General features: G+C 38.2%; 1 protein-coding gene across 1 annotated transcript in view; it reads right to left on the bottom strand.

Annotated features, from left to right (window-relative positions):
- Window positions 1-23,764, bottom strand: part of SLC25A24 (solute carrier family 25 member 24) — a 54,873-nt gene that overhangs the window by 12,423 nt on the left and 18,686 nt on the right. The window contains exons 3-8 of the mRNA XM_004616966.2: window positions 21,123-21,210; window positions 11,918-12,029; window positions 8,976-9,134; window positions 5,745-5,897; window positions 2,731-2,838; window positions 80-247 (exon numbers count right to left, since the gene is read on the bottom strand). Coding sequence (XP_004617023.1) covers window positions 80-247; window positions 2,731-2,838; window positions 5,745-5,897; window positions 8,976-9,134; window positions 11,918-12,029; window positions 21,123-21,210 — 788 coding nt within the window. The remainder of the gene's footprint in view (window positions 1-79; window positions 248-2,730; window positions 2,839-5,744; window positions 5,898-8,975; window positions 9,135-11,917; window positions 12,030-21,122; window positions 21,211-23,764) is intronic.

Here is a 23,764-nt window from a genome sequence, read left to right as displayed (position 1 = left end):
ATCTTCATATTAATTCAAATTCTAACCATTAGAATTACATAACTATATTTATAGATTCAAAACGCTGCTATAAACTCACCTCATAGACAGTAAGATCTATACCTGCGTAAGGTATGATGCCTAATAAGTTGGGGATATAACCTTTATAAAAAGCTCCTATGCCTTCACGCTTCAAAGTCTTCTTGGCACAATCAAATATTCCAGAGTATTGTCCAGTTTTGCTTACAGCTAGTCTTGTTTTCATAACCTGATAATAAAATATATCAAAATATTATTGCACATATGAACTCTTTTTTTTTTTTTTTTATAATTTATTTATTTTTAATTAGAGAATCACCGTGAGGGTACAGTTACAGATTTATACACTTCTGTGCTCACACTTCCCTCATACAAAGTTTGGGAACCCATCCCTTCACCAGTGCCCATTCTCCACCACCCGTAAACCCAGTGTCCCTCCCACCCTCCCCAATCCCATCTCCCCCCCACCCCACCCTGCCACTGTGGCAAGGCATTCCCTTCTGCTTTCTCTCTCTAATTAGCTGTTGTGGTTTGCAACAAAGGTGTTGAGTGGCCGCTGTGCTCAGTCTCTAGCCCTCATTCAGCCCGCAACTCCCTTCCCCCACATGGCCTTCGACTGCAATGTAGTTGGTGATCGCTTCTCTGAGTTGACCTTTCCCCGGAACATGAGGCCAGCCTCGAAGCCATGGAGTCAACCTCCTGGTACTTATTTCTACAGTTCTTGGGTGTTAGTCTCCCACTCTGTTATTCTATATACCATAGATGAGTGCAATCTTTCTATGTCTGTCTCTCTCTTTCTGACTCATTTCACTCAGCATGAAACTTTTCATGCCCATCCACTTAACTACATAATTCTTGACCTCCTTTTTGCACATATGAACTCTTTGATCATAGTTCCAAAGAATATTTTTACAAATATCCAGCACATACTGTCAAATGATAGTACAATTTGTCAATGTGCTCTCCACTGAAGGACAAAGACCAGATCCAAGGAAACACATTTATTGCAAAGCTCTAAAAATAATCAGTAGCAGAGGAGTAGAATATGCAACTGATGTTGCATATTAACAGAAGATAAGCAATCAGACATAAAGGGCAAGGGAGACAATAGGATAAAACAGCCTTTCCCAAAGTGGGTGATACAACCTTGGAATGGGGGTGGGAATGCAGGAACAATCTGGGGAGAAGGGGCGGTGATAGCCCTGGGTGCAAGTAAGGGGTGCTTTCTGCTTACTTGCTTGTTTAAAAAAAGATATTTGGGGGGATAATTATTTTTCCTGAAAAAGTAATTATTTTTCCTGAGTAATTATTTTTCCTGAAAAAGGAGTGTAGGCCAAATAGGCTTGGAAGCCTCTGGCATAATGATTCCTGTGCTTTTAGCTTGGAACGTCGGGTAGAAGCAGGAGGGAAGTGGGAAGGTAAAGTGTTAATGGAGATGGAGAATATAAGAGCAAGACTAGGTTCACTAGAATATTTTTAAACTGTGTGAAAGTAATATGAACATTCATAGTAAGATATTTTCAAGGAAAGATATATTAATATGAATATTAAAAAGGCAAAAATTAGGGTATATAATGCTTTGGCTTGATTAGCTTTTAAAAAATCCTTTGTTTTATAAACAAAGATATCTGTATTTACAGTATTACTTTTGTACATTTAAAGCAGAAGCTGGAAACTTTATTTATCAAGTCCAGACAATAAATACTTTAATCTGTAGACCTAAAGAATCAGGCCATGTACATCTTCTTTGTGAGGAAAAGGGAATTTGTGATTTTTTTTTTAGATAGCATTTTAAAAAAAATCACTCTTAACTCAAGGGCTGTCCAAAATTTTCCACAAATCCATTTCTTGTCAGCCTGTGCTCTTATGGGATGATATCTAATTAGGACAACCAACACCTAAACAAATCCTAAGTTTCATTAGTAAACTGATGGTGAAAAACCTCTGTAGAAAGAAAAGTGTTCTAGTTGAGAGTGTTTTAACACTGCTGCAGCCAACCTCCAATTATCCTTGACTTGTATAGTTCTTTCCCACTCTTTAACGGTCTGTGTGGTCCACAGAAAACAGTGGCGAAAGATGCAGCTTCCAGAACTGAACGAAGTAGAGCATTACTTGCCTGACACCACATGGTGTCCCGAGAACTGTTGGGCAGAGGCCCAGTGGAAGATGACCCTGGAGGCACCTCTGAGTGGCCCTGATGGTTCCCGGCACCACAGTACTGGAGCAGCACTCAATCCTCAGACTCTAGCAAGAAGTTGGCCAAGTATCACCAGGCATGGTACCCAGACCCTCTGAGTATTGCTTGGGAGGCCTCCCCAGATAAGTAAAAACTAAACTGTAGCTTCCATCTGGGGTGCTTATTCATGCCTTTGGTAGATCACTCTGTTGGGGAAACCAACTACCATGATGTGGGGATACCCAAGTACACTGTGAGGTGGAACTGATGTTTCTAGCGCACAGCCAGGGAATGCTGGCAACAAATACGTGAGTGAATTTTGCAGAGCTCTAGCTCCAATGACCTTTACAGTGACGCAGTCCTGGCCAACACCTTGGATGCAGGCTGTGATAAACCCTGAGCCACTTTTAATATTCTGTCCTCTAGTCATGGGGAGACTAAATTCTTATTGCTTTCAACTGCTAATCTGAGGATGACTTATTACGCTGCAATACATAAATGCTACAAACACAGCCAGAATGCATCCTGGCTCTTACCTCCAAAGGATAAATAAAAGTCTGTGCTGTTGCTCCAGCCATGGAACCTGAAACAAATCTCTCAAAGGTTCCTATTTTCTGTCCTTCCTCTGTAAGCAACTTCTTATACTGTGGAAATAAATTTAAATGCACATTAAAACCTGCTGTAGACTTAATTGTAAAACACACATTCAAATTCAGTGTCACTGCTGCAGTGTCTGATGTGATGGTATCTGAAGTGTATAATATGTAATATTTATACTAGCACTAGCTTACAACTCACTGGGACAACAAAAGGATTACTGTTCTACAATAAAGTTCACTGAAAAATGTTTAATAAAATATTTAATATTCTGTAGTACAGCGGGTAGGGCATTTGCCTTGCATGTGGCCGACCCAGGTTCGATTCCTCCATCCCTCTCGGAGAACCCGACAAGCTACTAAGAGAATCCTGGCAAGCTCACCGTGGAGTACTTGATATGCCAAAAATAGTAACAAGTCTCACAATGGAGATGTTACTGGTGCCTGCTGGAGCAAATCAATGAACAACTGGATGGGATGACAGTGCTACAGTGTGACAGTGGAAAGACTGAATATCTAAACATATGAGTCTTTATTAATGATACTTGTATCTTCAAATATTCACACAAGAAAACCAATCCTTCTAAACAGAGATACATATTTTAGTCCTAATATTTAGATTTTTTCTCAATGTTTTTTCTTGATTTATTAAGTAAAGAAAACAATGATGTTAGATTCTGTAACCTTCTCTAAGATATTTTGTTGCTCAAGTAGCTTACCAAAATAATTCAAGACCTCAGATAAGACCTGTTTTGTGGATTAGTAGTGGAGTCCTTGCACCAAATGTATGAAGCTGCAAATTCACTCTCTGGCACCCCAAGTAATTAAATCTAATCCAGGCAGTATTGCCACTGGGACTGTATATGGCACAACCAATAGTATATGAGCAGTGTAACCTAGTATACAAGCCTAAAACATGACCACAAAGCAAAAGGAAAGACTAATACATATATTAATAATATATTATATGGAGTTAAATTTCAAGGTTCTTAACTCTCTAGGATGTAAAATTCAGAGGTGATTTTGGTAATTTTACTCCATTGGCAAAAACAAACAAATAAACAGAAAAAGGAATATATCAAATTAAAAAGCATTTACATGGCAGAAGAAACTTGGATTAAAATAGATACCTACTGAATGGAAGAAAATATTACAACCATACATTACATAAAGGATTAATCTCCCAAATGTAAAAAAAAAATTCTCAAAGTTCAACAACAACAAAATAACCCCATTAAAAATAAAGAATACATAAATAGATACTTACACTAAGAGGGCATATGGATGGCTAATAGGCATGAGGAAAAAGTACTCATTACTTATAATTAGGGAATCAAAATAATAATGAGATATCTCACACTAGTGAGAATGGCATATAGTAAAAAAGGCTGGTAAGTATCAGTGTTAGTGGGGATGTGGTAGTAAAGAAAACTTCATTCGCTGTTGGGAATGTTGTTTTCTTCAGTCTCTATGGAAAACAGTCTGGAAATTTTGCAAAAAAATAAGAACAGAACTCCCATACAACCTAGCAATTCTATTGCTTGGTCTTGACCCCCACCCCCTGCAAAAAAAAAAATTATTGTAAGAGATATGTGCATATCTATGCTCATTGCAGCACTTAGTGTAAGAGTCAAGATATGGATTAACACAAATGTTCAATGTTAAAGAAATTGTGGTACATAATGGAATACTATACAGCCATAAGAAAAGATGAAATCTTGTAGTTTGCTGCAACTTAGATGAACAGGAAAGCCCCGTGTTAAGTGAAATGAGTCAGAGGGAAAGAGACCAATACTGGGCAGTATGATTTATCTGTGACAGAGAAATAAACAAGGAAATTACAGTATTAAATAATAATAAATACTTGGCTCTGGACTACATACAACACTCAGAACACCAAACAAGGGTGAAGGAATGAGGTGTGGGAGGGGACACAAAGCTGGACTGGGAGTGGCACTGGAACAGAAGTGGAAGGTCCTGGTCACTTTGGTGGTGAGAGATGGTGACTCTATACATCCAAGCCAGTACTATTACAAACATGTGAGCTGAGCCATAATAAATAAATTTAATATTCTTTTAGTTAAAATAAACAATGGTATAAAAATAATGGAAAAATGATTTTGTAAATGTTTAATCAGATGGTTCTACTAAAAGACAGTGAACTCTAGAACTCGTTACTCTATTTCCCTTTACACCAGGCTATGCTGAAGCAATAATCTAAATAATCTAAGTCAACAGAGAGGTGACTCAGAGGTAAATACATTCATTCACTGGTCCAACAAACACATACCAAGCAACTACTTATCACATGCCAACTCTTAGTGCAGAAGTGCACAGATTGGAGCAAGCTCTTGCCTTTATGGATATTTTGTTTTAAACTCAGCTCAGTTTTACTTGAGAAATGTCAAGTTACTCTAAGGACTTCAACTTAAATTTTTTCTTTTCACATATATCGTAGGACTGCTTTCATAAAAGGCAAGTATAAAACTTCTAGACTGAACTTCAAATGAATTCAGTTAAAATTCTTCACTTCCTTGAAGAGCTACTTAGAACACAAAATTCTTTCTTTTCATAAAAATGAGACATTAAATTCAGAACCCGAGAATTCAACCACAAAAAATGTTGAGTTCTAAATTTATCCACTCTGGTCCTAAATTTTTCTTATAGCACAAGAGAAATTCCTATGTGGAAAGTTATTATATATGTGGAAAAGTAGTACATATTAAAGCAAGTATTCAGGGCCAGGGAGACAGCTCAAGTGGTAGAGGTATGTCTAGCATATGCAAGACCCTGAATTTGATTGCCAATCATACATCCAGCACTGCTGGATGTGTCCCTTGTTAAAAAAATAATAAGAAGAAGATAAAATAGAACCCAAAAAATATTTTACGTAGCCTGTTACTGAAAAGTTTAGCTTCTCTTTATTAATAAATTCTGTAGATGATAAAAATTACCTGTTCATATGCCCAGAACTTAACAGCTGTCTCAGGAGCAATTTTAAGGACATTTGTACCATTTCCCCTCCAAAGGGAAAGGAAACCTCCTTCTCTCACCATCTGTCGAAAGCCATCATATACATTCATTTTCTGTGACTTTGAACCATGGACCTAAAATTAAAAGAATATAAAAATATTAGTGGCATGTTACTGTTTCAACTTGTAATCATAAAAACCACTTTCCTTGCTTTACTACTGAATATTACTGCAGAAAGATGAATCTGAAAAGAGGGCTAGAAGTGTATATGATGATGGAAAGAACTGTAATTTGAAGCTAAAACTAGAGAAATCAGTACCTTATGTGGAAAACCGAAAGAAAATATAAGACATTTAAATTTTGAGCAACATTCATAATGAATATTAATCAAATCATATATCAGGCCAGAGACTGAGATATGAGCAAGTTTAATATAAGAAAAATAAAGAATATGTGCTATAGGCCATATGTTACTTCTCTCAAAAAGGCATACAAACATGATATACTTCTTGGTCTGAAAAAATCTGGAGATTATATAATAACAGAGCCATAGACAAGAGAATGCACACAGTCTGACACCAAAAATAAAAGCTAAAAAAAAAAAAAAGTAAAAACTGTATCCTGGACAGTTTATCTCAAAGCCTCTCTAGGAATAAATTTATGCAGGTACCAAATACCTAAACCAGATGGTACTGATGAATTTCTTGACTTACACCAAAGCGATGATAACTATTCAAACATACTAGATATTATAGTTATATAAAATTGATTAATTTTAATAAACCAAAAATAAATCAGCTAATTTTTATCATATGTTATACTGAAAAAAATGGATGTATGTACTATCTTATTCTCATTCTTCTAGTGAGAGCAATATGACACAAGAAATATAGCAAAAAAACAAACAGTTGAAAAATATTCACAACTAAAGGCAAAGAAAAGCATAGTGGGTTACATTTTTTTGTGTGTGCTGGTAAATTTATCTGGCAGAGTCTCTTGCCCGCATGCCTGCTGTCTTCCCTGGGGCCCCTCAGAGGTGATGGGCTCCAGCTTCCCTCCCTGCCCTGAGCAAAGCTCCCAGCGGCTGAAGACCACCGGAACCTAGCCACAGCCATGCTCGAGACCCCTCTCCACACATTCGGACAGGCCTCACGCATGAAGGTACCGGCAGAGGAACCCAGGTGTGTGTAATCCCATCAACGGCCAACATCCAGAGACTTGAAAGCAAGCTCCCAGAAGTACAAGGCCACTTCTAGGCCTTGTGATATCCTGTAGCCTACTTCTCTCTCTGGGAGAAACTAGCAAGCTTCTGAGAGTTTCCTGCCCACAAAGGACAGCCTCGCAAGCTTCCCATGGTGTATTCATATGCTAAAGCCAGTAACAAGCTAGATCTCACTCCCCTGACCCTGAAAGAGCCTCCTGTGTGACATCCTTGGGAGGGCCGAGTCCAGAGAGACTTCTAAAATCTCAGGGAAAGGACGAATGGAGAGGTTACTGAGCCCAATCGAGAAATCGACGATTAATGGGATTTCGTGATTGATTCGTGATTGAAATTTATCTGATTAATTTAGCTTATAAAAATGAGTAACAACTATTAATTTATTTTATTCATGTATTTATTTTTGGTTTGGGGGCCACACCCAGCTGTGATTAGAGTTTACACCTAGCTCTGCGCTCAGGGGTCATTCCTGGCTTCAGGGACCATAGCGGGTGCCAGGGATCTGAGATTGGCTGCAAGTGTACTATCTCTCTGGCCACAAGTAACAAATATTTGAAAAAAGAAAAAAAAAAAGACTGGTGCCTGGAGCCCTGGAAACAAAAGATACAACATTGAAATACTTATATCTCAGCCAAGATGGCAGGAGATAATTGAGAATAAGAAAGAAACAACAACCAAAAAGATAAAAACAAATAAACAACAATAAAATTTTAAAAATCCTGGACACCAAAGACCCAGGAGAGCTTCCTTTGTTTGCATGAAACACTCTTTACATATTGGCGTATTGCCACATGTGAATCTTTGGGAAAGGACATTTGGAATCTCCCCAAAATTGCACTATGTACTTCTCTTCTTGGCTGATTTTAATTTGTATTCTTTCTCTGTAACAAACTATATCCATGAGTATAAAAGTGGCCAATGAATTCTCTTAAGTCCTTCTAATAAATAATTAAGTATGAAGGCAGTTTGGGGCCCTCCCCCCAGTCTTGGATAAGATAAAGTTCAGAGATGTCCATTTTATTTTAATAAACATGACAATAAAATTAATCAAAAAGAGTCTAATTTGAGAGAGTAATGTGGAAATCATCAGCCACACAGGTAGGGAGAGGGTGTGGGATGGGGGCATACTGGTGTTTTTGGTGGCAGAAAATGTGCACTGGTGAAGGGACAGGTGTTTCATCAATGTATGACTAAGACTTAAACCCGAAAGCTTTATAACTGCTCTGATGGTGATTCAATAAAAAAAGAGAGAGAGAGAGAAAGAGAGAGTCTAGTTCAAGATCTCTCAAAGTCAATTTACCATATTGTTCCTAAAGAAATAAGAACACACCTTCATACATACATCACTTCTTCACCTTTCTCTTTAAAGAACTAACTTTAGCCCTAAATATATAATTTGAAGTTTAAGTATATCTTGAGTGGTTGCTAGTTTAAAATAAGACAAGAAATTGGGGCTGGAGTGATAGTACAGGAGGTAGGAAGGACGTTTGCCTTGCAGGCAGCAGACCACAGTTCCATCCCTAGTATTCATTCCTAGGGATGAATACTAGTGTCCCATATGTTCCCCCTAGTACCACCAAGAGTAATTACTGGTGCAGAGCCTGAAGTAACCCCTGAGCATCTCCAGGTGTGGTCAAAATAGAAAAAATAGAAATCTTTTATTATTCATTATTTAATTCCCACAACCAACACCACTCCCCCATAAAAAAGAAATTTAAGGAGAACACTTATAATGGCTAGAGACTTCTAATTAAAGATCTGAACAGTCACAGAATGCCAAAGATCACAAGTTTATCATACACACACACACACACACACGTAGCACAACTTAAGATTTGATAGAACATTGAAATACTTACATGGGCTGGATTTAGGATTAAAGAAATAGATTTATTTTTTTAAAGACATAAAAAGCTCTTTTCAAAGTTCCTTTTTCAAAGTACCATATATCTTTCGTTGTTTTAGGACACGGGTACAAGCTCATCGTGCCCACCTGCATCATGACTTTGAGCCGATCCAAAGGGGCAGTGGATGTTCTAGAGACAGCACCGGCCACACCTCCTGCCAAAAGCTGTCTCCACCACTGTCCTGACTTCTTTTCATCTTCAGTGAATTCATCTGGAATAGCAAGACTTTCTCCGATGTCAATACCCTGTTTAGCACCGGGCAGAGGAGGAGAAAGAGCAGGAAAGAGAGGAAAAGAAATAGCAACAATTTTTCAATGAAAAATTAGAGCATTCCAGGAGCCAGAAAAATAGTTCAGTGGGTAAGGCACTTGCTGCACACATAGCCAGCCTGGGTTTTCTCCCCAGCATTCCATATGGTACCACCCCCTGGAAGTTCCCCCAGAAGTTATCCATGAGCACAGAACCAGCAGTATTGTTACTGCCCAAAACAACAACAGCAAAATTGATCATTCCAGAAGGTATGTTTGTTTGTTTGTTTTAAAGAGGAAATATATATTTCTCACTGACTTACGCAGCTTCAACAGGAGGGGAAGATATTTTTCCTGTGAGTGCCTTTTAGTGTTTTTTTTTAAATTATTGAATTACCGTGGGATACAGTTACAAACTTTCATGATTATGTTCCAGCCATACAATGATCTAGCTCCATCACTCCACCATGCATTTTCCATCACCAATGTTCCCAGTATCCCTCCCACCTACCCCATGCCATCCCACCCACTGCCTCTGTGGCAGGTACACTCCTTCTTACTCTCTAATTGTGGGCATTATGGTTTGCAATACAAATACTAAGAGGGCATCATGTTTGGACCTGAGTCAACTGTCAGCACTCATCTCCCATCCCGAGAGATCCCTCCAACCATTATCTACTTAGTGGTCCCTTCTCCATCCCAACTGCTTTTTCCCCCAGCACATGAGGTCAGCCTCCACACCATGGAGCAATATTCCTGGGCCTTGTCTCTACTGTCCATAGGTGTTAGTCTCATGTTACTTTATATTCCACAAATGAGTGCAGTCCTTCTATGTCTGTCCCTCTCTTTCTGACTCATTTGATTCAGCATGATAGTCTCCATGTCCATCCACTTATATGCAAATTTCATGATTTCATCTTTTCTAACAGCTGCATAGTATTTCGTGTGTAGATGTACCAAAGTTCATCTAATCAGTCATCTATTCTTGGGCACTCAGGGTTTTTCCATATTCTGACTATTGTGAACAGTGCTGCAATAAACATACAAGTGCAGATGTCATTTTTACTGTGTTTTTTTTCATCTCTGGGGCATATTCCCAGAAGTGGTATTGCTGGGTCATATGGAAGCTCAATTTCTAGGCTTCATTTAATGCACATAAAGTCCACTGGAATTCATAAATACAGAAAACAAACCCATTAAGAAAAATTTAAAATTCTGTGATTTCAGCAGCAGAATGCACAACAAACTGAAATCAATTTAAACTAGTACAGTTTCTACAATGTAATTAAATTTTTTGAGTTTTAAGTAGATACAGGTGTGAAATGCTGTGATTAAAAAATATTTTAGCCTTGGGCACAGTGGCACCCACGTGGCAATCGCCATCTTCCAGACCCCATTAACTAGAGGTACAAGGTTGCAGTGATGTGGATCGCAAGAGATCTCGGGAAGGGGGTGTTACCAGCGCACTCCCCGCCCAGACGAGAACCGAGCGGCCACACACACAAAACAGCTCCTCTGCTCCTTAAAGACTATGATCCTGGAGGGCTACTAATCGCTTTTGGCACCCAGCGGCTTCTTACAGAAATGCATCTAGACTGTGAACTGAGCTACAACCCCAGGCCACCTGGGGAGGGGAAGGTTTTTCTCTCTCGGCCTTGTCTTTCAGTGATTTCTGGCAGAAATCTCTCTGGACTTAATTACTAAAATATCAGAAATCCAATATTCTTCACTCTCAGCAATGGAAAACAAATTATCAAATGATGCCTTTTCAGCAGGTTTTATTGTTGGGGGTATATTCTAAATAATAATAGTGAGTTCTCTGTTGAAATATTAAATGTACTCAAAGTACAGAGTAAAGTGAAGATCATTAGCCACTCAGGTGCGGGGGGGGGGGCATAGGAAGGGAGTATATCAGGGTTCTTGGTGGTGGAACATGTGCATAGTATTCATCCCTGGTGAAGGGATGGGGCTTTGATCATTATATGACTGAGACTTAAACCTGAAAGCTTTGTTATTCTTTCACAGTGATTCAATAAAAAAATTAGAACTCCAATAAAAAAAGCTTAGCCTTCAATAAAAATTATTATTAAGTGCGTTCTGTGAGACAAATATAGGTATAGTCTAAAGTTCATAACAACTCTTTTCTTGTTCTCATAAAGTCAAAAGAACATTTTTAGAAACCATAAGGCGCTATGATTAGGGGTCAGGAAGTGGTAGAAAAATTAGGTTCTGCAACCAATTCAGGATTAATCCCTGGCATCACATGGTCCCTAAGCATCACCAGGTGTATCCCTGGAACCCATGATTGTCACAGTAATTCTCATAGGACAGGGTTCCATACATTGAATGACAAAACCAACAGGAAGTGGGGCCCCCAGACCTCCTGAGCATTGCTTACTAGGCTCCTCCAAAAATAAAAAAGGTGTTGAGATTATGAAATATAATACCTATAAAAAGTAAAACTAGGACTTCCCTATGGTAGAATAAAAAGTTTGAACCAAAGGTGACTAACTCAACCTAATTTCACTTTTGGAAGGCCCTACAACTTCCAACTTTTGAGAATGGCAAAAATAGGTGCCATAACTACACTGTTTCTAGTCTTGGTTTTACGTTAGAAAATCTAAAAATACATCCAGTAGAATAAGCAGAATTCTACAAATTAAGGATCCACTGTAATTTTGGCATCTTGACTGTAATGTTACAGAGCTTTTTGACAGGTGATAATATACTTAAGGTTTACATCTCCAATAAGTATAAATTAGTACACACGTCATACTTACTGTAGAATGTTTCCAAAAATGTATGATTCCCTCTATGTCTGAAACAGGGTTAAATAAGAAGTAATTCATCCATTCATCCCAGTCTATTGACATTGTCCCATCAGAATCAATGCTGAAAATAAAAAGGAACTAAATAAAGAACAGAGTCAAATTTATAACCAAAACTATTATCGCTGGCCACTCTGCAAAATGACATTTCTTTTTCCAACTTAATATTTGTATCATATTCAAAATAATGATGATCTGGGAGATAGTTCAAAGGGCTGGACCGCATGCTTTAGAGGTGGAAGCTCTGGGTTTAATCTCAGCACTGCATGGTCACTGAGCACTGGTGGAAATAACATCAAGCACCTAGCTAGGAGGAGCACCCAAGCACTACCATAGCGACCCCCAAACAAAAAAATGAAATAATAAAATCAATTAAATTCACAATAATGGATTGTTGGAAACAGCATGACATAGTTGATAGTCTAGTAGTTTTAATCATTTAAGTGAAAACAGACCCCAAAACTCACTCACTTGGGGCCGGAGTGATAGCACAGCAGGTAGGGCGTTTGCCTTGCACGCGGCTGACCCGGGTTCAATTCCCAGCATCCTATATGGTCACCTGAGCACTGCCAGGGGTAATTCTGGAGTGCAGAGCCAGGAGTAACCCCTGTGCATTGCTGGGTGTGACCCAAAAAGAAAAAAACTCACTCACTTAGTGCTACTAAGACTTGAAACTCAGACATACTCTAATGAGCTATCACAAAAAAAGAGAGAGAAAAATAACAAGTCAAATTTATAAATGTATTTATGATCCATTATTTCTTGCACTGGCTCAGGAATATATTCTTGATGTGTTATAACATTTAAACATAATTTTTGAAAATACTCAAAAAATGCTATCAAAGTCTTTGGCCAACTTTCCCCAACAAAGTCAGCAGTGACTATAAAAAGCAAATAAATAAATAATACATGATTGGCTTTTGACTCTCAAATTCTGATACATCATCTTCAACATGTAAAATAAACCTATTGCATCATAGATATATTTCATAAACATTTTTGTTTTATAAACGTCTTTGCAATAGTAACATGGGTACTATCCTTTCCTTAAAGAAACTTCCAACTGTGCCAAAGATTCTGGCCGTTTTGCTAACTTCTGCTTACCCAGCACCTAAAGTGGCTGGCATAATTAAGGAATTCATTTATCTGTTGAATCATAAATGAGTTTCTCTAAAAATGTTTTGGTGTCACTAACAAATTTTAAATGTGTTCCAGACTTTGTGTGAAAAAATTGTATAAAGCTTGCAGTACAACAAAATTCATTTCTCATATATCATTATTTTTAGTGCCACTTTGGACTCCGTGCCAGACTGTTTTCACTCAGGGCGCCCCAGAGGGGGCGGGTGAGAATCCTCCCCTCCCCAAGGGACCCAACCCCGGCAGCCGACCTCCACTACCCAACCGCCACCATGCTCCAGGCCACTCTTCCCAGATTACGCGGCCGCAAAGTGGCCAGGTGACACATTATAAAGCTACTTCCTACCCATTTTTTCATAATTACCACACCATATTTGATGGAGTTCAGACAGTAGGCAACGAATCATAGAGTAATATATATGTGTGTGTATATATATATGCAGATATATATATACATACCTCTCTCTCTCTACACACACACACACACACACACACACACACACCTCAGTGAGCCCAGTAAGCTACTGACAGTATCCTGCCTACACAGGCAGAGCCGGCAAGCTACTCATGGCATATTCGATATGCCAAAAAACAGTAATGATAGGTCTCATTCCCCTGACCCTGAAAGAGCCTCCAATTGTTGGGAATGATGAGTAAGGAGAGGCTGCTAAAATCTCAGGGCTGCTCTCAAAAAATTAGAAACTGAGCTCCCATTTGACCCAGCAATACCACTCCTGGGAATATATCCTGAAGAGGCAAAAAGGTATAGTAGAAATGACATCTGCATTTCTATGTTCATTGCAGCACAGTTTACAATAGCCAAAATCTGGAAAAAAACAGAGTGCCAAAAAACAGATGACTGGTTAAAGAAACTTTGGTACGTCTACACAATGGAATACTATGCAGCATGAAATTTGTATATAAGTGGATCTACATGGAAAGTATCATATTAAGTGAAATGAGTCAGAAAGAGAGGGACAGACATAGAAAGATTGCACTCATCTGTGGAATATAAAATAACAGAGTGGGAGACTAACACCCAAGAGTTGTAGAGGTAAGGATTAGGAGGTCTGTCCCACAGCTTGGAAACTGGCCTCACATGCCAGGGGAAAAGGCAGCTCAGATAGAGAAGGGAACACCAAGTAGAGGGTGTCAGGAGGACCCATTCAGGTTGGAAGATGCAAACTAAAAGTAGACTATAGACCGAACAGGAAGGCCACTCAACACCTCAATTGCAAACTACAACACCCCAAAGGAGAGAGAACAAAAGGGAATGCCCTGCCACAGAGGCAGGGGGGTTGGTGGGGGATGGGGTGGTGGTGGTGAGAGGGATACTGGGATCATTGGTGGAGGTGAAGGGGCACTAATTGAGGGATGGATAAACGATCACTGTATGAGTAAAATGCAAACACAAAAGTTCATAAGTTTGTAACTGTACATCACAGTGATTCTCTAATAAAAAATTTTAAAAATTAAATAAATAAATAAATAAAATCTCAGGGCTGTGAGGAATAGAGATGTTACTGGTGTCTGCTCAAGTAAATCCACGAACAATGGGATGACAGTGATACAGTGATTAGTGCCACTTTAAATTTTGATCTGCAAATATGAAATTACACCTAAAATTTTCATTTTATCCAGTATAGAAGTATTAATATCATATCTGCATGAGATTCTCAATACTTATGTTTAAAAGACAGTGCAGCGGGTAAGGTGTTTGCCTTGCAGACAGCCGACCCGGGTTCAATTCCTCCACCCCTCTTGGAGAGCCCGGCAAGCTACCGAGAGTATCTCACCCGCATGGCCGAGCCTGGCAAGCTACCCGTGGTGTATTCGATATGCCAAAAACAGTAACAACAAGTCTCACGAAAGAGACGTTACTGGTGTCCGCTCGAGCAAATCAATGAGCAACGGGATGACAGTGACAGCGACAGTGACACTGTCCCTGTTATATTCATAGCTATTTCACAGTATAGCTATTTCCAACTCTATTTTCTGTTTTGATACATGTGTTCGTTGTCTTATCCCACCTCAGCTTCCCTTACATGCATGTCTGAGGATCTTCTATAAGGATTTGATTTTGTTCACTGATATAACCATAATTTCTAAAATAACCAGCACAGTATAAACATTTATTTAACGAATAAATTAATTCCAGATTTTGTAAAAGTCACAAAACACTAACTTTATAAAAGCTCTTTTGAGGCTACGAGATAGGGGCAACTCCAATAGCATCTCCTACATGAAGGTTTGTGGGGGAAGTTAATTCTAAGTCTCCCAAAGAGAGAGAAGATCCGTCAAAAGAGCTCTGCAAACTAGGGCACATATGAGGGTGATGGGTTGTCAGGAAAACAGAAATGCTTTGTTTCTTGAGCTGTGACTTCTCTCAACATTTTTTGTTTTGTGTTTGTTTTGTGTCTGGGCCACACCCAGCAGTGTTCAAGGTTTACTCCTGGTTCTGCACTCTTAAATGTCTCCTGGTGATGCCTGAGATAAGGATGTTGAGAGCAAACCCTAAGTTGGCTGCATGCAAGACAGGAGCCCGACCTGCGTATCATAACTCCTGCCCCAAGAGGTGACTTCTGAGGAGGACAATTATGCAATATTTACTAAATTTACAAAGACACACACCCTCTAATCCAGCAATTCAGCTTGGAGAAAAATATTCTTCATACATATATTTTTTCGTGCCAAGTGACAAAGGTCATTTTGTGCAAAGTGACAAGGTCGTTCATGGGTGAATTATTTCTAACAGCATAAGACTGAAGATATCTTTCCTGTATGTAGCTATCTAGTTAAATAAATGTAGAATACCTGGCGATTTAACATGAGGCTGTGAAAACTGTGCCTCTTTTATTTATTCTAGCATTATTCATATTATCTATGACACAGAAACAATCCAAATGTCCTTTGATAGATGGATACAAAAAATATAGTACATTAATGGACTAAGATGGGCATACCCAACCTTAAAATTAAGGAGAAGGAAATCCTATCCTCACACGTGACAGTGTAGATGAACCTGATGAATATCATGCTAAGTGATATAAACAAGAACAAATGCCACATGATTCCACTTACGCAAGGTATCCACAAGTCAAGTTCATAGAAGCAGAGAACAGAACAGTAACTGGCAGGAGGAGGGTGGTGGCGGGAAGTGAAATACAGTGATGCTCAATGGATATACAGTTTTAGCTGTTTAAGATGAAAAGTCGTGGAGATCTGTGGTACATCTTGCATGTACAGTAGATAATCAATCCCGCACATATAGTTATTAATCAATCCTATATCATACTTAAAAAATTGTGAAGAGGATAAAACTTATGCCGATGTTCTTACAACAACAAAGCACAAAGAAACTTTTGAAGATGATGAATATGTCTATCACTTTGATTGCAGGGAAGGTATCATATATATCCAGACTCCATCTATCAATCAACAAATACCTTTGGTTTAAGACCCAAAAAGGTACATGAAGAGGTCAGGCTTTAGAGATGTTTGTTGCCCATAATAGATCCCCAGTTCAGATGTTGATTAAAAAAATTTTTTAAAAAAGACCCATCGTGTTCTAGAATTTCAAAGAAGGGTGAGATCACAGCTGGTGGGAGGAGACTAAAACCAAGTCCCTAAGAAAGTATTCTAGAGTCCCGCCAAGGAAACATGGGCTGCAGAGAACATTTCATAGTCCTACCTATTTCATTTAACTTCTGCCTCTCAGAAGTATGCATTACTTTCCTCCTTATAGGTGAGCCAACATTGACACATCATTATCACCCAAAATCTATTATATTAGGGTGTTCACATTGCAGTTTACATTTATTTTGTGGTTTTGTGGGGAGGGGTGGGAGCAATGAATACATTCAAATACTATTCAGGAGATCTTAGGGCAATTTCTAGTGATACTCAGTCAACCAGGCTGATGGTTCTATTTGAGGACCTGAGGATATGTCGGTTTTCAGGACCTGAAGGCTGAGAACCACCAGGAGATCACAGCAGTGCCTGGGGACCTCTGGGTCTTCACCTGGTAAGCATGGAAGGCCCTGTGATACCTAAAATTATACTCTGGTTGGGCACTTGCTTTCATGAGCCCTAAACTCATACCATCCACCTGGCCCCTGTGTTTCATTCTTGATGACATTCATTCTGTGAGTTTGGACAAATGTTTAATAACATGTATCCACTATTTTAGTATCATTAATACGTTCAATTTCCTAATGCCTCAATTATATATCTTCTCTCACTAACACCTGAAAACCACTGTTTTTTTTACCCCATTCATAGATTTACCTTTTTCAGTGTTATATATATATATATATATATATATATATATATATATGTATATATATAGTTGGAATTATATAGAATATAGTGTTTTTACTTGGGCTTCTTTCATTTAATGAAATGCATTGAACTTTCCTCCACATTTTTCTAGGGTCCCCTCATGCTTTGCCAGCACTAATAATATTCCATTGTCTAGAATTAACAGTTTATCCATTCACCAACAGAAGGACATGTTGGTTACTTCTTAGAAATTATGATTTAAGTTGCTGTAATTGTCCACATGTAAGCCCGGGATTCTGGGTTCTCAAGCGGCGAGACAGACAGAAACCTTAACTCGATAATGCAAAAGCAGTAGGAGTTTTATTCCAGTACAGTGGGGTCAACTATCTCACCCACAGAGTGGTCCCCTGATGGCAACCCCAACTTCAGGCAGCAAGCAGTTTATATAGGGTTTGGTTGCATAAGCAGTAAATGCCTTATTGTTTAAAAAAAAAATCTTACTTAGTTACCAAACAATGGTGTTTTGGCAAGTGTCTAGGGTACAGTGGTCAGGCAACAATTAAACAATCATTTCCAGCATCACTACCAATTTTACGATTACTTAGACTTACTCTTTTTGGGTTAACAAAAAGCAACTTCTGGGGCATTGTGAGAATTGGTTAATTGAGCCCACTTGCTGAGCCCAGGAGCTTTCTCAGGTGGGTTCGGGTTGGCTAGTTACACATTGTTTTATTGCTGGGAAACAGAATCTGTTCCAGCTCCAGGAACTGACCCTGAGGCCTACCTGATTTTTCTCATTTCTACTGCCTGTCATGGCCTCAGTTTCGCCCTTCCACAGGTTTCTGCACAGATAGGAGTTTTCAGCTCCTATTTTGCAGTTTATCAACCCAGATATACTCTGGGGCTGCTCCAAGCTAGTTAGTGTTCAGAGGTCCAGGGCTGTTGCCAGCAGCACTCAGGGACCATGAAGTGCCCGGAAACAAACCCAGATATCCTGCATACACAGCACGTGCCCAGCCTGTTGAGCTATCTATACAGTCTTAAGTTCTCAGCTCCTTTGAGCAAACACCAAGGAGTGATTTCTAGAGTGTATGCTGAGAAAATGCCACACTATTTTCCAAAGTAGCTGCACCACTCTGCATTTCCATTAGCAAGCAAAGAGCATTCCTGTTGCTTCACATGCTCACCAGGAACTAGTGGTGTCTGTGTTCTGAGTTCGGGCCTTTCAGATAGATATGTATTAGTATCCCACTAACATCTGAATTTGCATTTCAATAAAGACACATGATGGTGAACTGCCTCCACCTAGTTCTCCCTCTCAGAGAAGCTGGCAAGGTACTGGGAGCATCCTGTCCACACGGCAGAGCCTGGCAAGCTCCCCTTGGCGTATTCAATATGCCATAAACAGTAACAATGATGTGTCTCATTTCCCTTACCCTGAAAGAGCCTCCAATGTGGCACCTCTGGGAAGAACGAGTAAAGAGAGGCTGCTAAAATCTCAGGGATAGGGCGAATGGAGATGTTACTGGCTCCTGCTCAAGCAAATCAACGATCAACGAGATCACAGTGATACAATGATGGTGAACATATTGTATCTTCTTTATAGATAATATCTATTTGGGTCTTTTATTATTTTTAAAAGTTCTGTGTATATGTTAAGGGCATGCATTTTGTGGTTTCTGGGGCAAACCCAGCAGTGCTTGGGGGCTTCTGGTTCTGTGCTCAGGAGCTGTTCCCAGTGTACTGCAAATTAAACCGAGGCCTCCTGCATGCAGAGCAGGCACTCATCCCACCTAGCAGTGTCTCCAGTCCTTGGTATATTTTAGACAACAGTCCTTTATCAAATAAGTCTTTTGCTATGATTTTCTCCCTGTCTATAGTTTGACTTCTAATTTTATTTATTTCAATTTTCACAGGGAATATTCAGAAATGTTATGAATTTTTAAAGGTTTCTGTGTTAAAAAAACTCAAAGATTAATAGTAAAATGTAAGAATATTAATGTATTAGAATATTAGTTTATTAGAATATTAATGTATTAGTAAGAATATTAAGGTATTAGTTACAAAGCATTAAAAACACAAATGTATTATCTGTCTTGATATTCTACTATAGAAAAATCACTAAATATATTATATATCAAATAGAATAAAAATATCAGTTGCTTGCATGTCAATAAGCTAAAAAATACATGAGACTTCTATAAAGGAAATTATAAAGCTCCACTGATAGACTTTTGAAGTCCCTGTATCATGTTCACAGGTTTTAAAGCCTAGATCAAAATTGATATCAATTCTTCATAAAGGTACAGATTTAATAAAATACTAAAATCACAAGATTAAAAACCTATTAAAACAAAGACTTTGATATTTGTATTAGCAAATATCAAATATCGTGTATACAATAATATTCCCAAAGTGAAAACAACCCAAATGTCTACCTCTTGTTGAATGACAAATATATATGTAAAATAGAATAGGATTTGGTGTAAAATAAAATGAACTGATAGAAGCTTGGATCAACCTTGAAATTATGACATTAAATCAAAAAAGTCAGACACAAAAAGCTTTATATTGCATAATTTTATTTTTAATGAATTTTCCAAAACAGACAAATTCATAGGGACAGAAAGAAAATCATTGATTGCTGGGAGTTTGTAGGAGAGGAGAAAGAAATGGCTGCTGGCAGATACATTTTAGGGGTGATAAAGTTTTTTCTAAATTATACAATGGTTATGGCTCTACAACTATGTAAGTAAGCTAAAAAAATCACTGAACTGTGCATTTTAAAAAAGTGAATTTGGGCTGGGATATGGTTCAGTGGTAGAGAACATGAATTACATGTGTGAGGAAAAAAATGAGGAAAAAGAGAAGGAAAAGAAGTAGAAGAGAAAAGGTAAATCTTATTGTATCTTAACTACACACCAAAGAGCCACCATATTTATTCAGAGATACACAATTATACAGGTACCTTTAAAATTCATCCCTCTGAATTACCAGTGTATTCCGAATCCAGGTCTTTGAATCAGCATTATTCCTAAAGCTATTAAAGGAGTGTAGGAATGTGATAGTGCCCTAAAGACCAGAGAAGAATCCTTACTTTCCAGAAGAATGTGACTTTAAAAGATTATGTACTCAATCCTCATCCCACAGTCAACAGACTATCTACATCCTTTTTTTCATTTCTTCAGGAAAACCTTCATCACCCAATATTAATAAAAGTAAGACCATGTTCATCTTCCACGCTGAGCCTTCCTACTGAGGAGATGCTTATTACTGAACAGAAAAAAGAAAATGCTACCGGTGCAGATATAAGAGGAAATAAATTCAAGAGGAAAGTCACTAAAAAGAATTTTTTTAGGAGGGCACCAAACAGTCAAGTCCAGCACTGGCAGGACAAGAATCAAAGGGACTTTCTACATGACTTCTTAGATGAAGTTAAAGACTGGAAATGCAAGAATATTATACTTTTATGGTTTCTCTTCGCATTTTTAAAATAGTCCTTATGGCATGCTTGTAGCGAAAGTCTTAAAGAGCGCTCAGCTATCAAAGATTATTGCTCTATCATGTAAAATCAGCCCTACATCTGTAAAAACTTGACTTTCAAAGGAAAAAGGAGGTAAGAAAGACATTCAGTATATGCAGGGAGGAGACAGTTGTTTTACACTGCATTTAAAAATAAATCATTAATGTAGGATAATAAATTAAAATAAAAAAACTACCAATAATATGAAAAGCTTACCTTCGAAGAATTAACTTTGCTTGCTCTTCTGAAATAGTTAGACCTAGTATTTGGAGAGACTGGACAATTTCTGAAGCATCAATTTTTCCTTTAAAAGTTTAAAAGAGCAAAGATTCAGAACTGCAAAAGACCTTCCTTACAAATCATAAATTTCAAATTTATAATTTTATAAGCAAAAGATTAACTAATTCAGGTGAACTACATATTAACTTAAATACATATCACCACACCAATTCAAAATTTAACCAACACATAAAACAGATACATACATATTATTTCATTTAAAAATCATATCTTGCAGGTAAATAATTGTATTCTATTCAACAAAAGAAATTGAGAGCTTATAAGGACTTAACAAGAAAAAAAATTAAGCAGCACAACTGGTAACTGATATTCTAATCAAAACACTCTAATTTGAGGTAAATTCAATAATGCTGGTATTTTTCAATTTCACAATATGAATTCCTGTGATTTTAAATAGTGACTAATGCTTATTACACATAAGACTAAACCTTACTGGGTTAAAAGAAAGCCCAAAATAACTAAATTAAACCAAAGCACATGTTGTTCTTTCTAAAAATCTGAAAATAAAAATAAAGAGAGCCAAGCTCATAGGACAATAGAAGAGGGAATTGAAATTATAAGATGTTTATAAATAGATGGGAAAGATCAGAAGAGAAGAAAGAGAAAACATAAGCAATAGATGTGACCAGAATTGCATTTTCTTAAACAACTCACTGAGTCATAGGAATCCAAAGACTGGTATGCATTAAATAGGATGAAAGAAGGGAAGATCTCATTCATGTTGCATGTAAATAAAAACAAAGACAGAAAAATGATACTACCCAATGGAAACAAGCCCTTAGGCTCCGACAATAAAACTGAGATGACCTAACAGTTGGGGAGAGGAGGTAGGTAAGGAGGGACTGAGGCTATGGTGGTGAGGTGGGGTTGTTGGTGGCTGTAACACCGTACACCTAAGGCACCATCACACACCCAAGGCAGAAACATTAATGCTATTGTAAACCCTGCTACTGCAGTAATTTTTCAAAAGGGCACTGTCTATGTGTGATGTTGGTTTTCTTTTAAATAAGTTGGTAGAAGGGCGCAAGACCAATATGGTCACCTGAGCCAGCCAGGAGTGATCCTTGAGCACAGAGCCAGGAATAAGCCCTGAGCACTACTGGGTGTGACCCCAAATCAAAAATTAATTTATGAATGAATTAATTAAATGAGTAGAGAATAAAACAATAGCTGAAATAAAAGTTGATGTCAAGTCAGTATTAATGGAAAAGTTCTTCAGAAAGAGTTTGACACAAATTACTGTTTGTGGCAAGATGATTTTATCCTTTTTAAATGAGTAACAGTATTTGGAGAGAATCCGCATAAGAATATGAATGACATAAAGCCAGGTAGAGGCATCTTTGCTATAGGCAATGAAATTTCTCAAATGCTACTCTGAATATTCTCAAGTATAAGTTCACTCCTAAAAAAATAAAACATGTATTTACACCAAAGAATTCCAACATTTTCACATATGAAGAACAAAGTATATATGCACACAGCAAGGGAAGGCAGGGCTGTAACAAGAGAGTCCATTACTTCCCCACAATTACAGCTCTACCATTTCAGACTCACTGGAGAGAGTGGCTCGCTTCTATGCTCAGATACACTTATCAAACTGCGGGGCAGGCGTCTCACTCTTAAACAGATGGGAGTCATTTCTCATTATTCAGAGTAGTTATGTTCTCCATGGTGACTGAATACTGAATTAGCTACTACTGAACCTTAAACCTGTGGGAAAGACAGGGCGAGGCTCCTCTGAGCCTCTGGTCACAGCAACATTTTTATCAGCCTGTCAATCCATAACCTTGTTTTCTTTTGTGCCTCTACTTAGAGACCATTTGATGTATATTGTTGATTCATTATCATTCAACAAATGGCCAACAGCACAGGAACTCATGATTGAGTAAGGCTTATGTAACACGTGATTTTCTTCCTAAAGCACACGAATCCTTGCACTGAGGAAAGCCAAGCAAGCACTTCAGAAATATGATTGGAAGCCATTTTTAAAGTAACAGCAAAACTCAGAATGGCAAAAAGCACACGATGCAGAAAATATGGCAGTAAGTGGACTGCAGAAAGACACGTGCTAACAGCGTAAGATCGAAAACAAGAAAGCTGAGAACACCTTGTTCTATCTCAGCTAAAAATAATCAGGCAATTAAGTTGTTCTTTTTTTCTCCTCTGCCACATCCATAAATAACTGAGAAAGTACAGTGACTATTGTTGGGGCTTCTTCTAAGGTTAAACGTTAACGAGTAGGCACATTTTCAACTGCAAAATCCACAGTCAGGACTAGCATATTGTTGCTTGCTGGAGAGATAGTAGGTGGGTAGGGGATTTGTCTGGCATGTGGCTGACCCAGGTGTGATCCTCAAAACCTCACATGGCCCCCAGAGTACTACCAGTAGTGATTCCTGAGTGCAAAACCAGGAGTAAGCCCTCAGCACAGTCAGGTACGGCCCCAAACCAAAACTATGAAGTTGTAATGAGAATTTTCAAATATGCCAGTAGGGGGAAATCGGTAACACACAATAAATGTATTATTAAAATTTCATATTCAAATCAATTGTCTTGGT

Source organism: Sorex araneus, chromosome 8 (assembly GCF_027595985.1).
Source record: "Sorex araneus isolate mSorAra2 chromosome 8, mSorAra2.pri, whole genome shotgun sequence".
NCBI lineage: Eukaryota > Metazoa > Chordata > Mammalia > Eulipotyphla > Soricidae > Sorex > Sorex araneus.
Note: the sequence above shows the minus strand (reverse complement) of the source record. Positions and strands in the feature narration are given on the sequence as shown.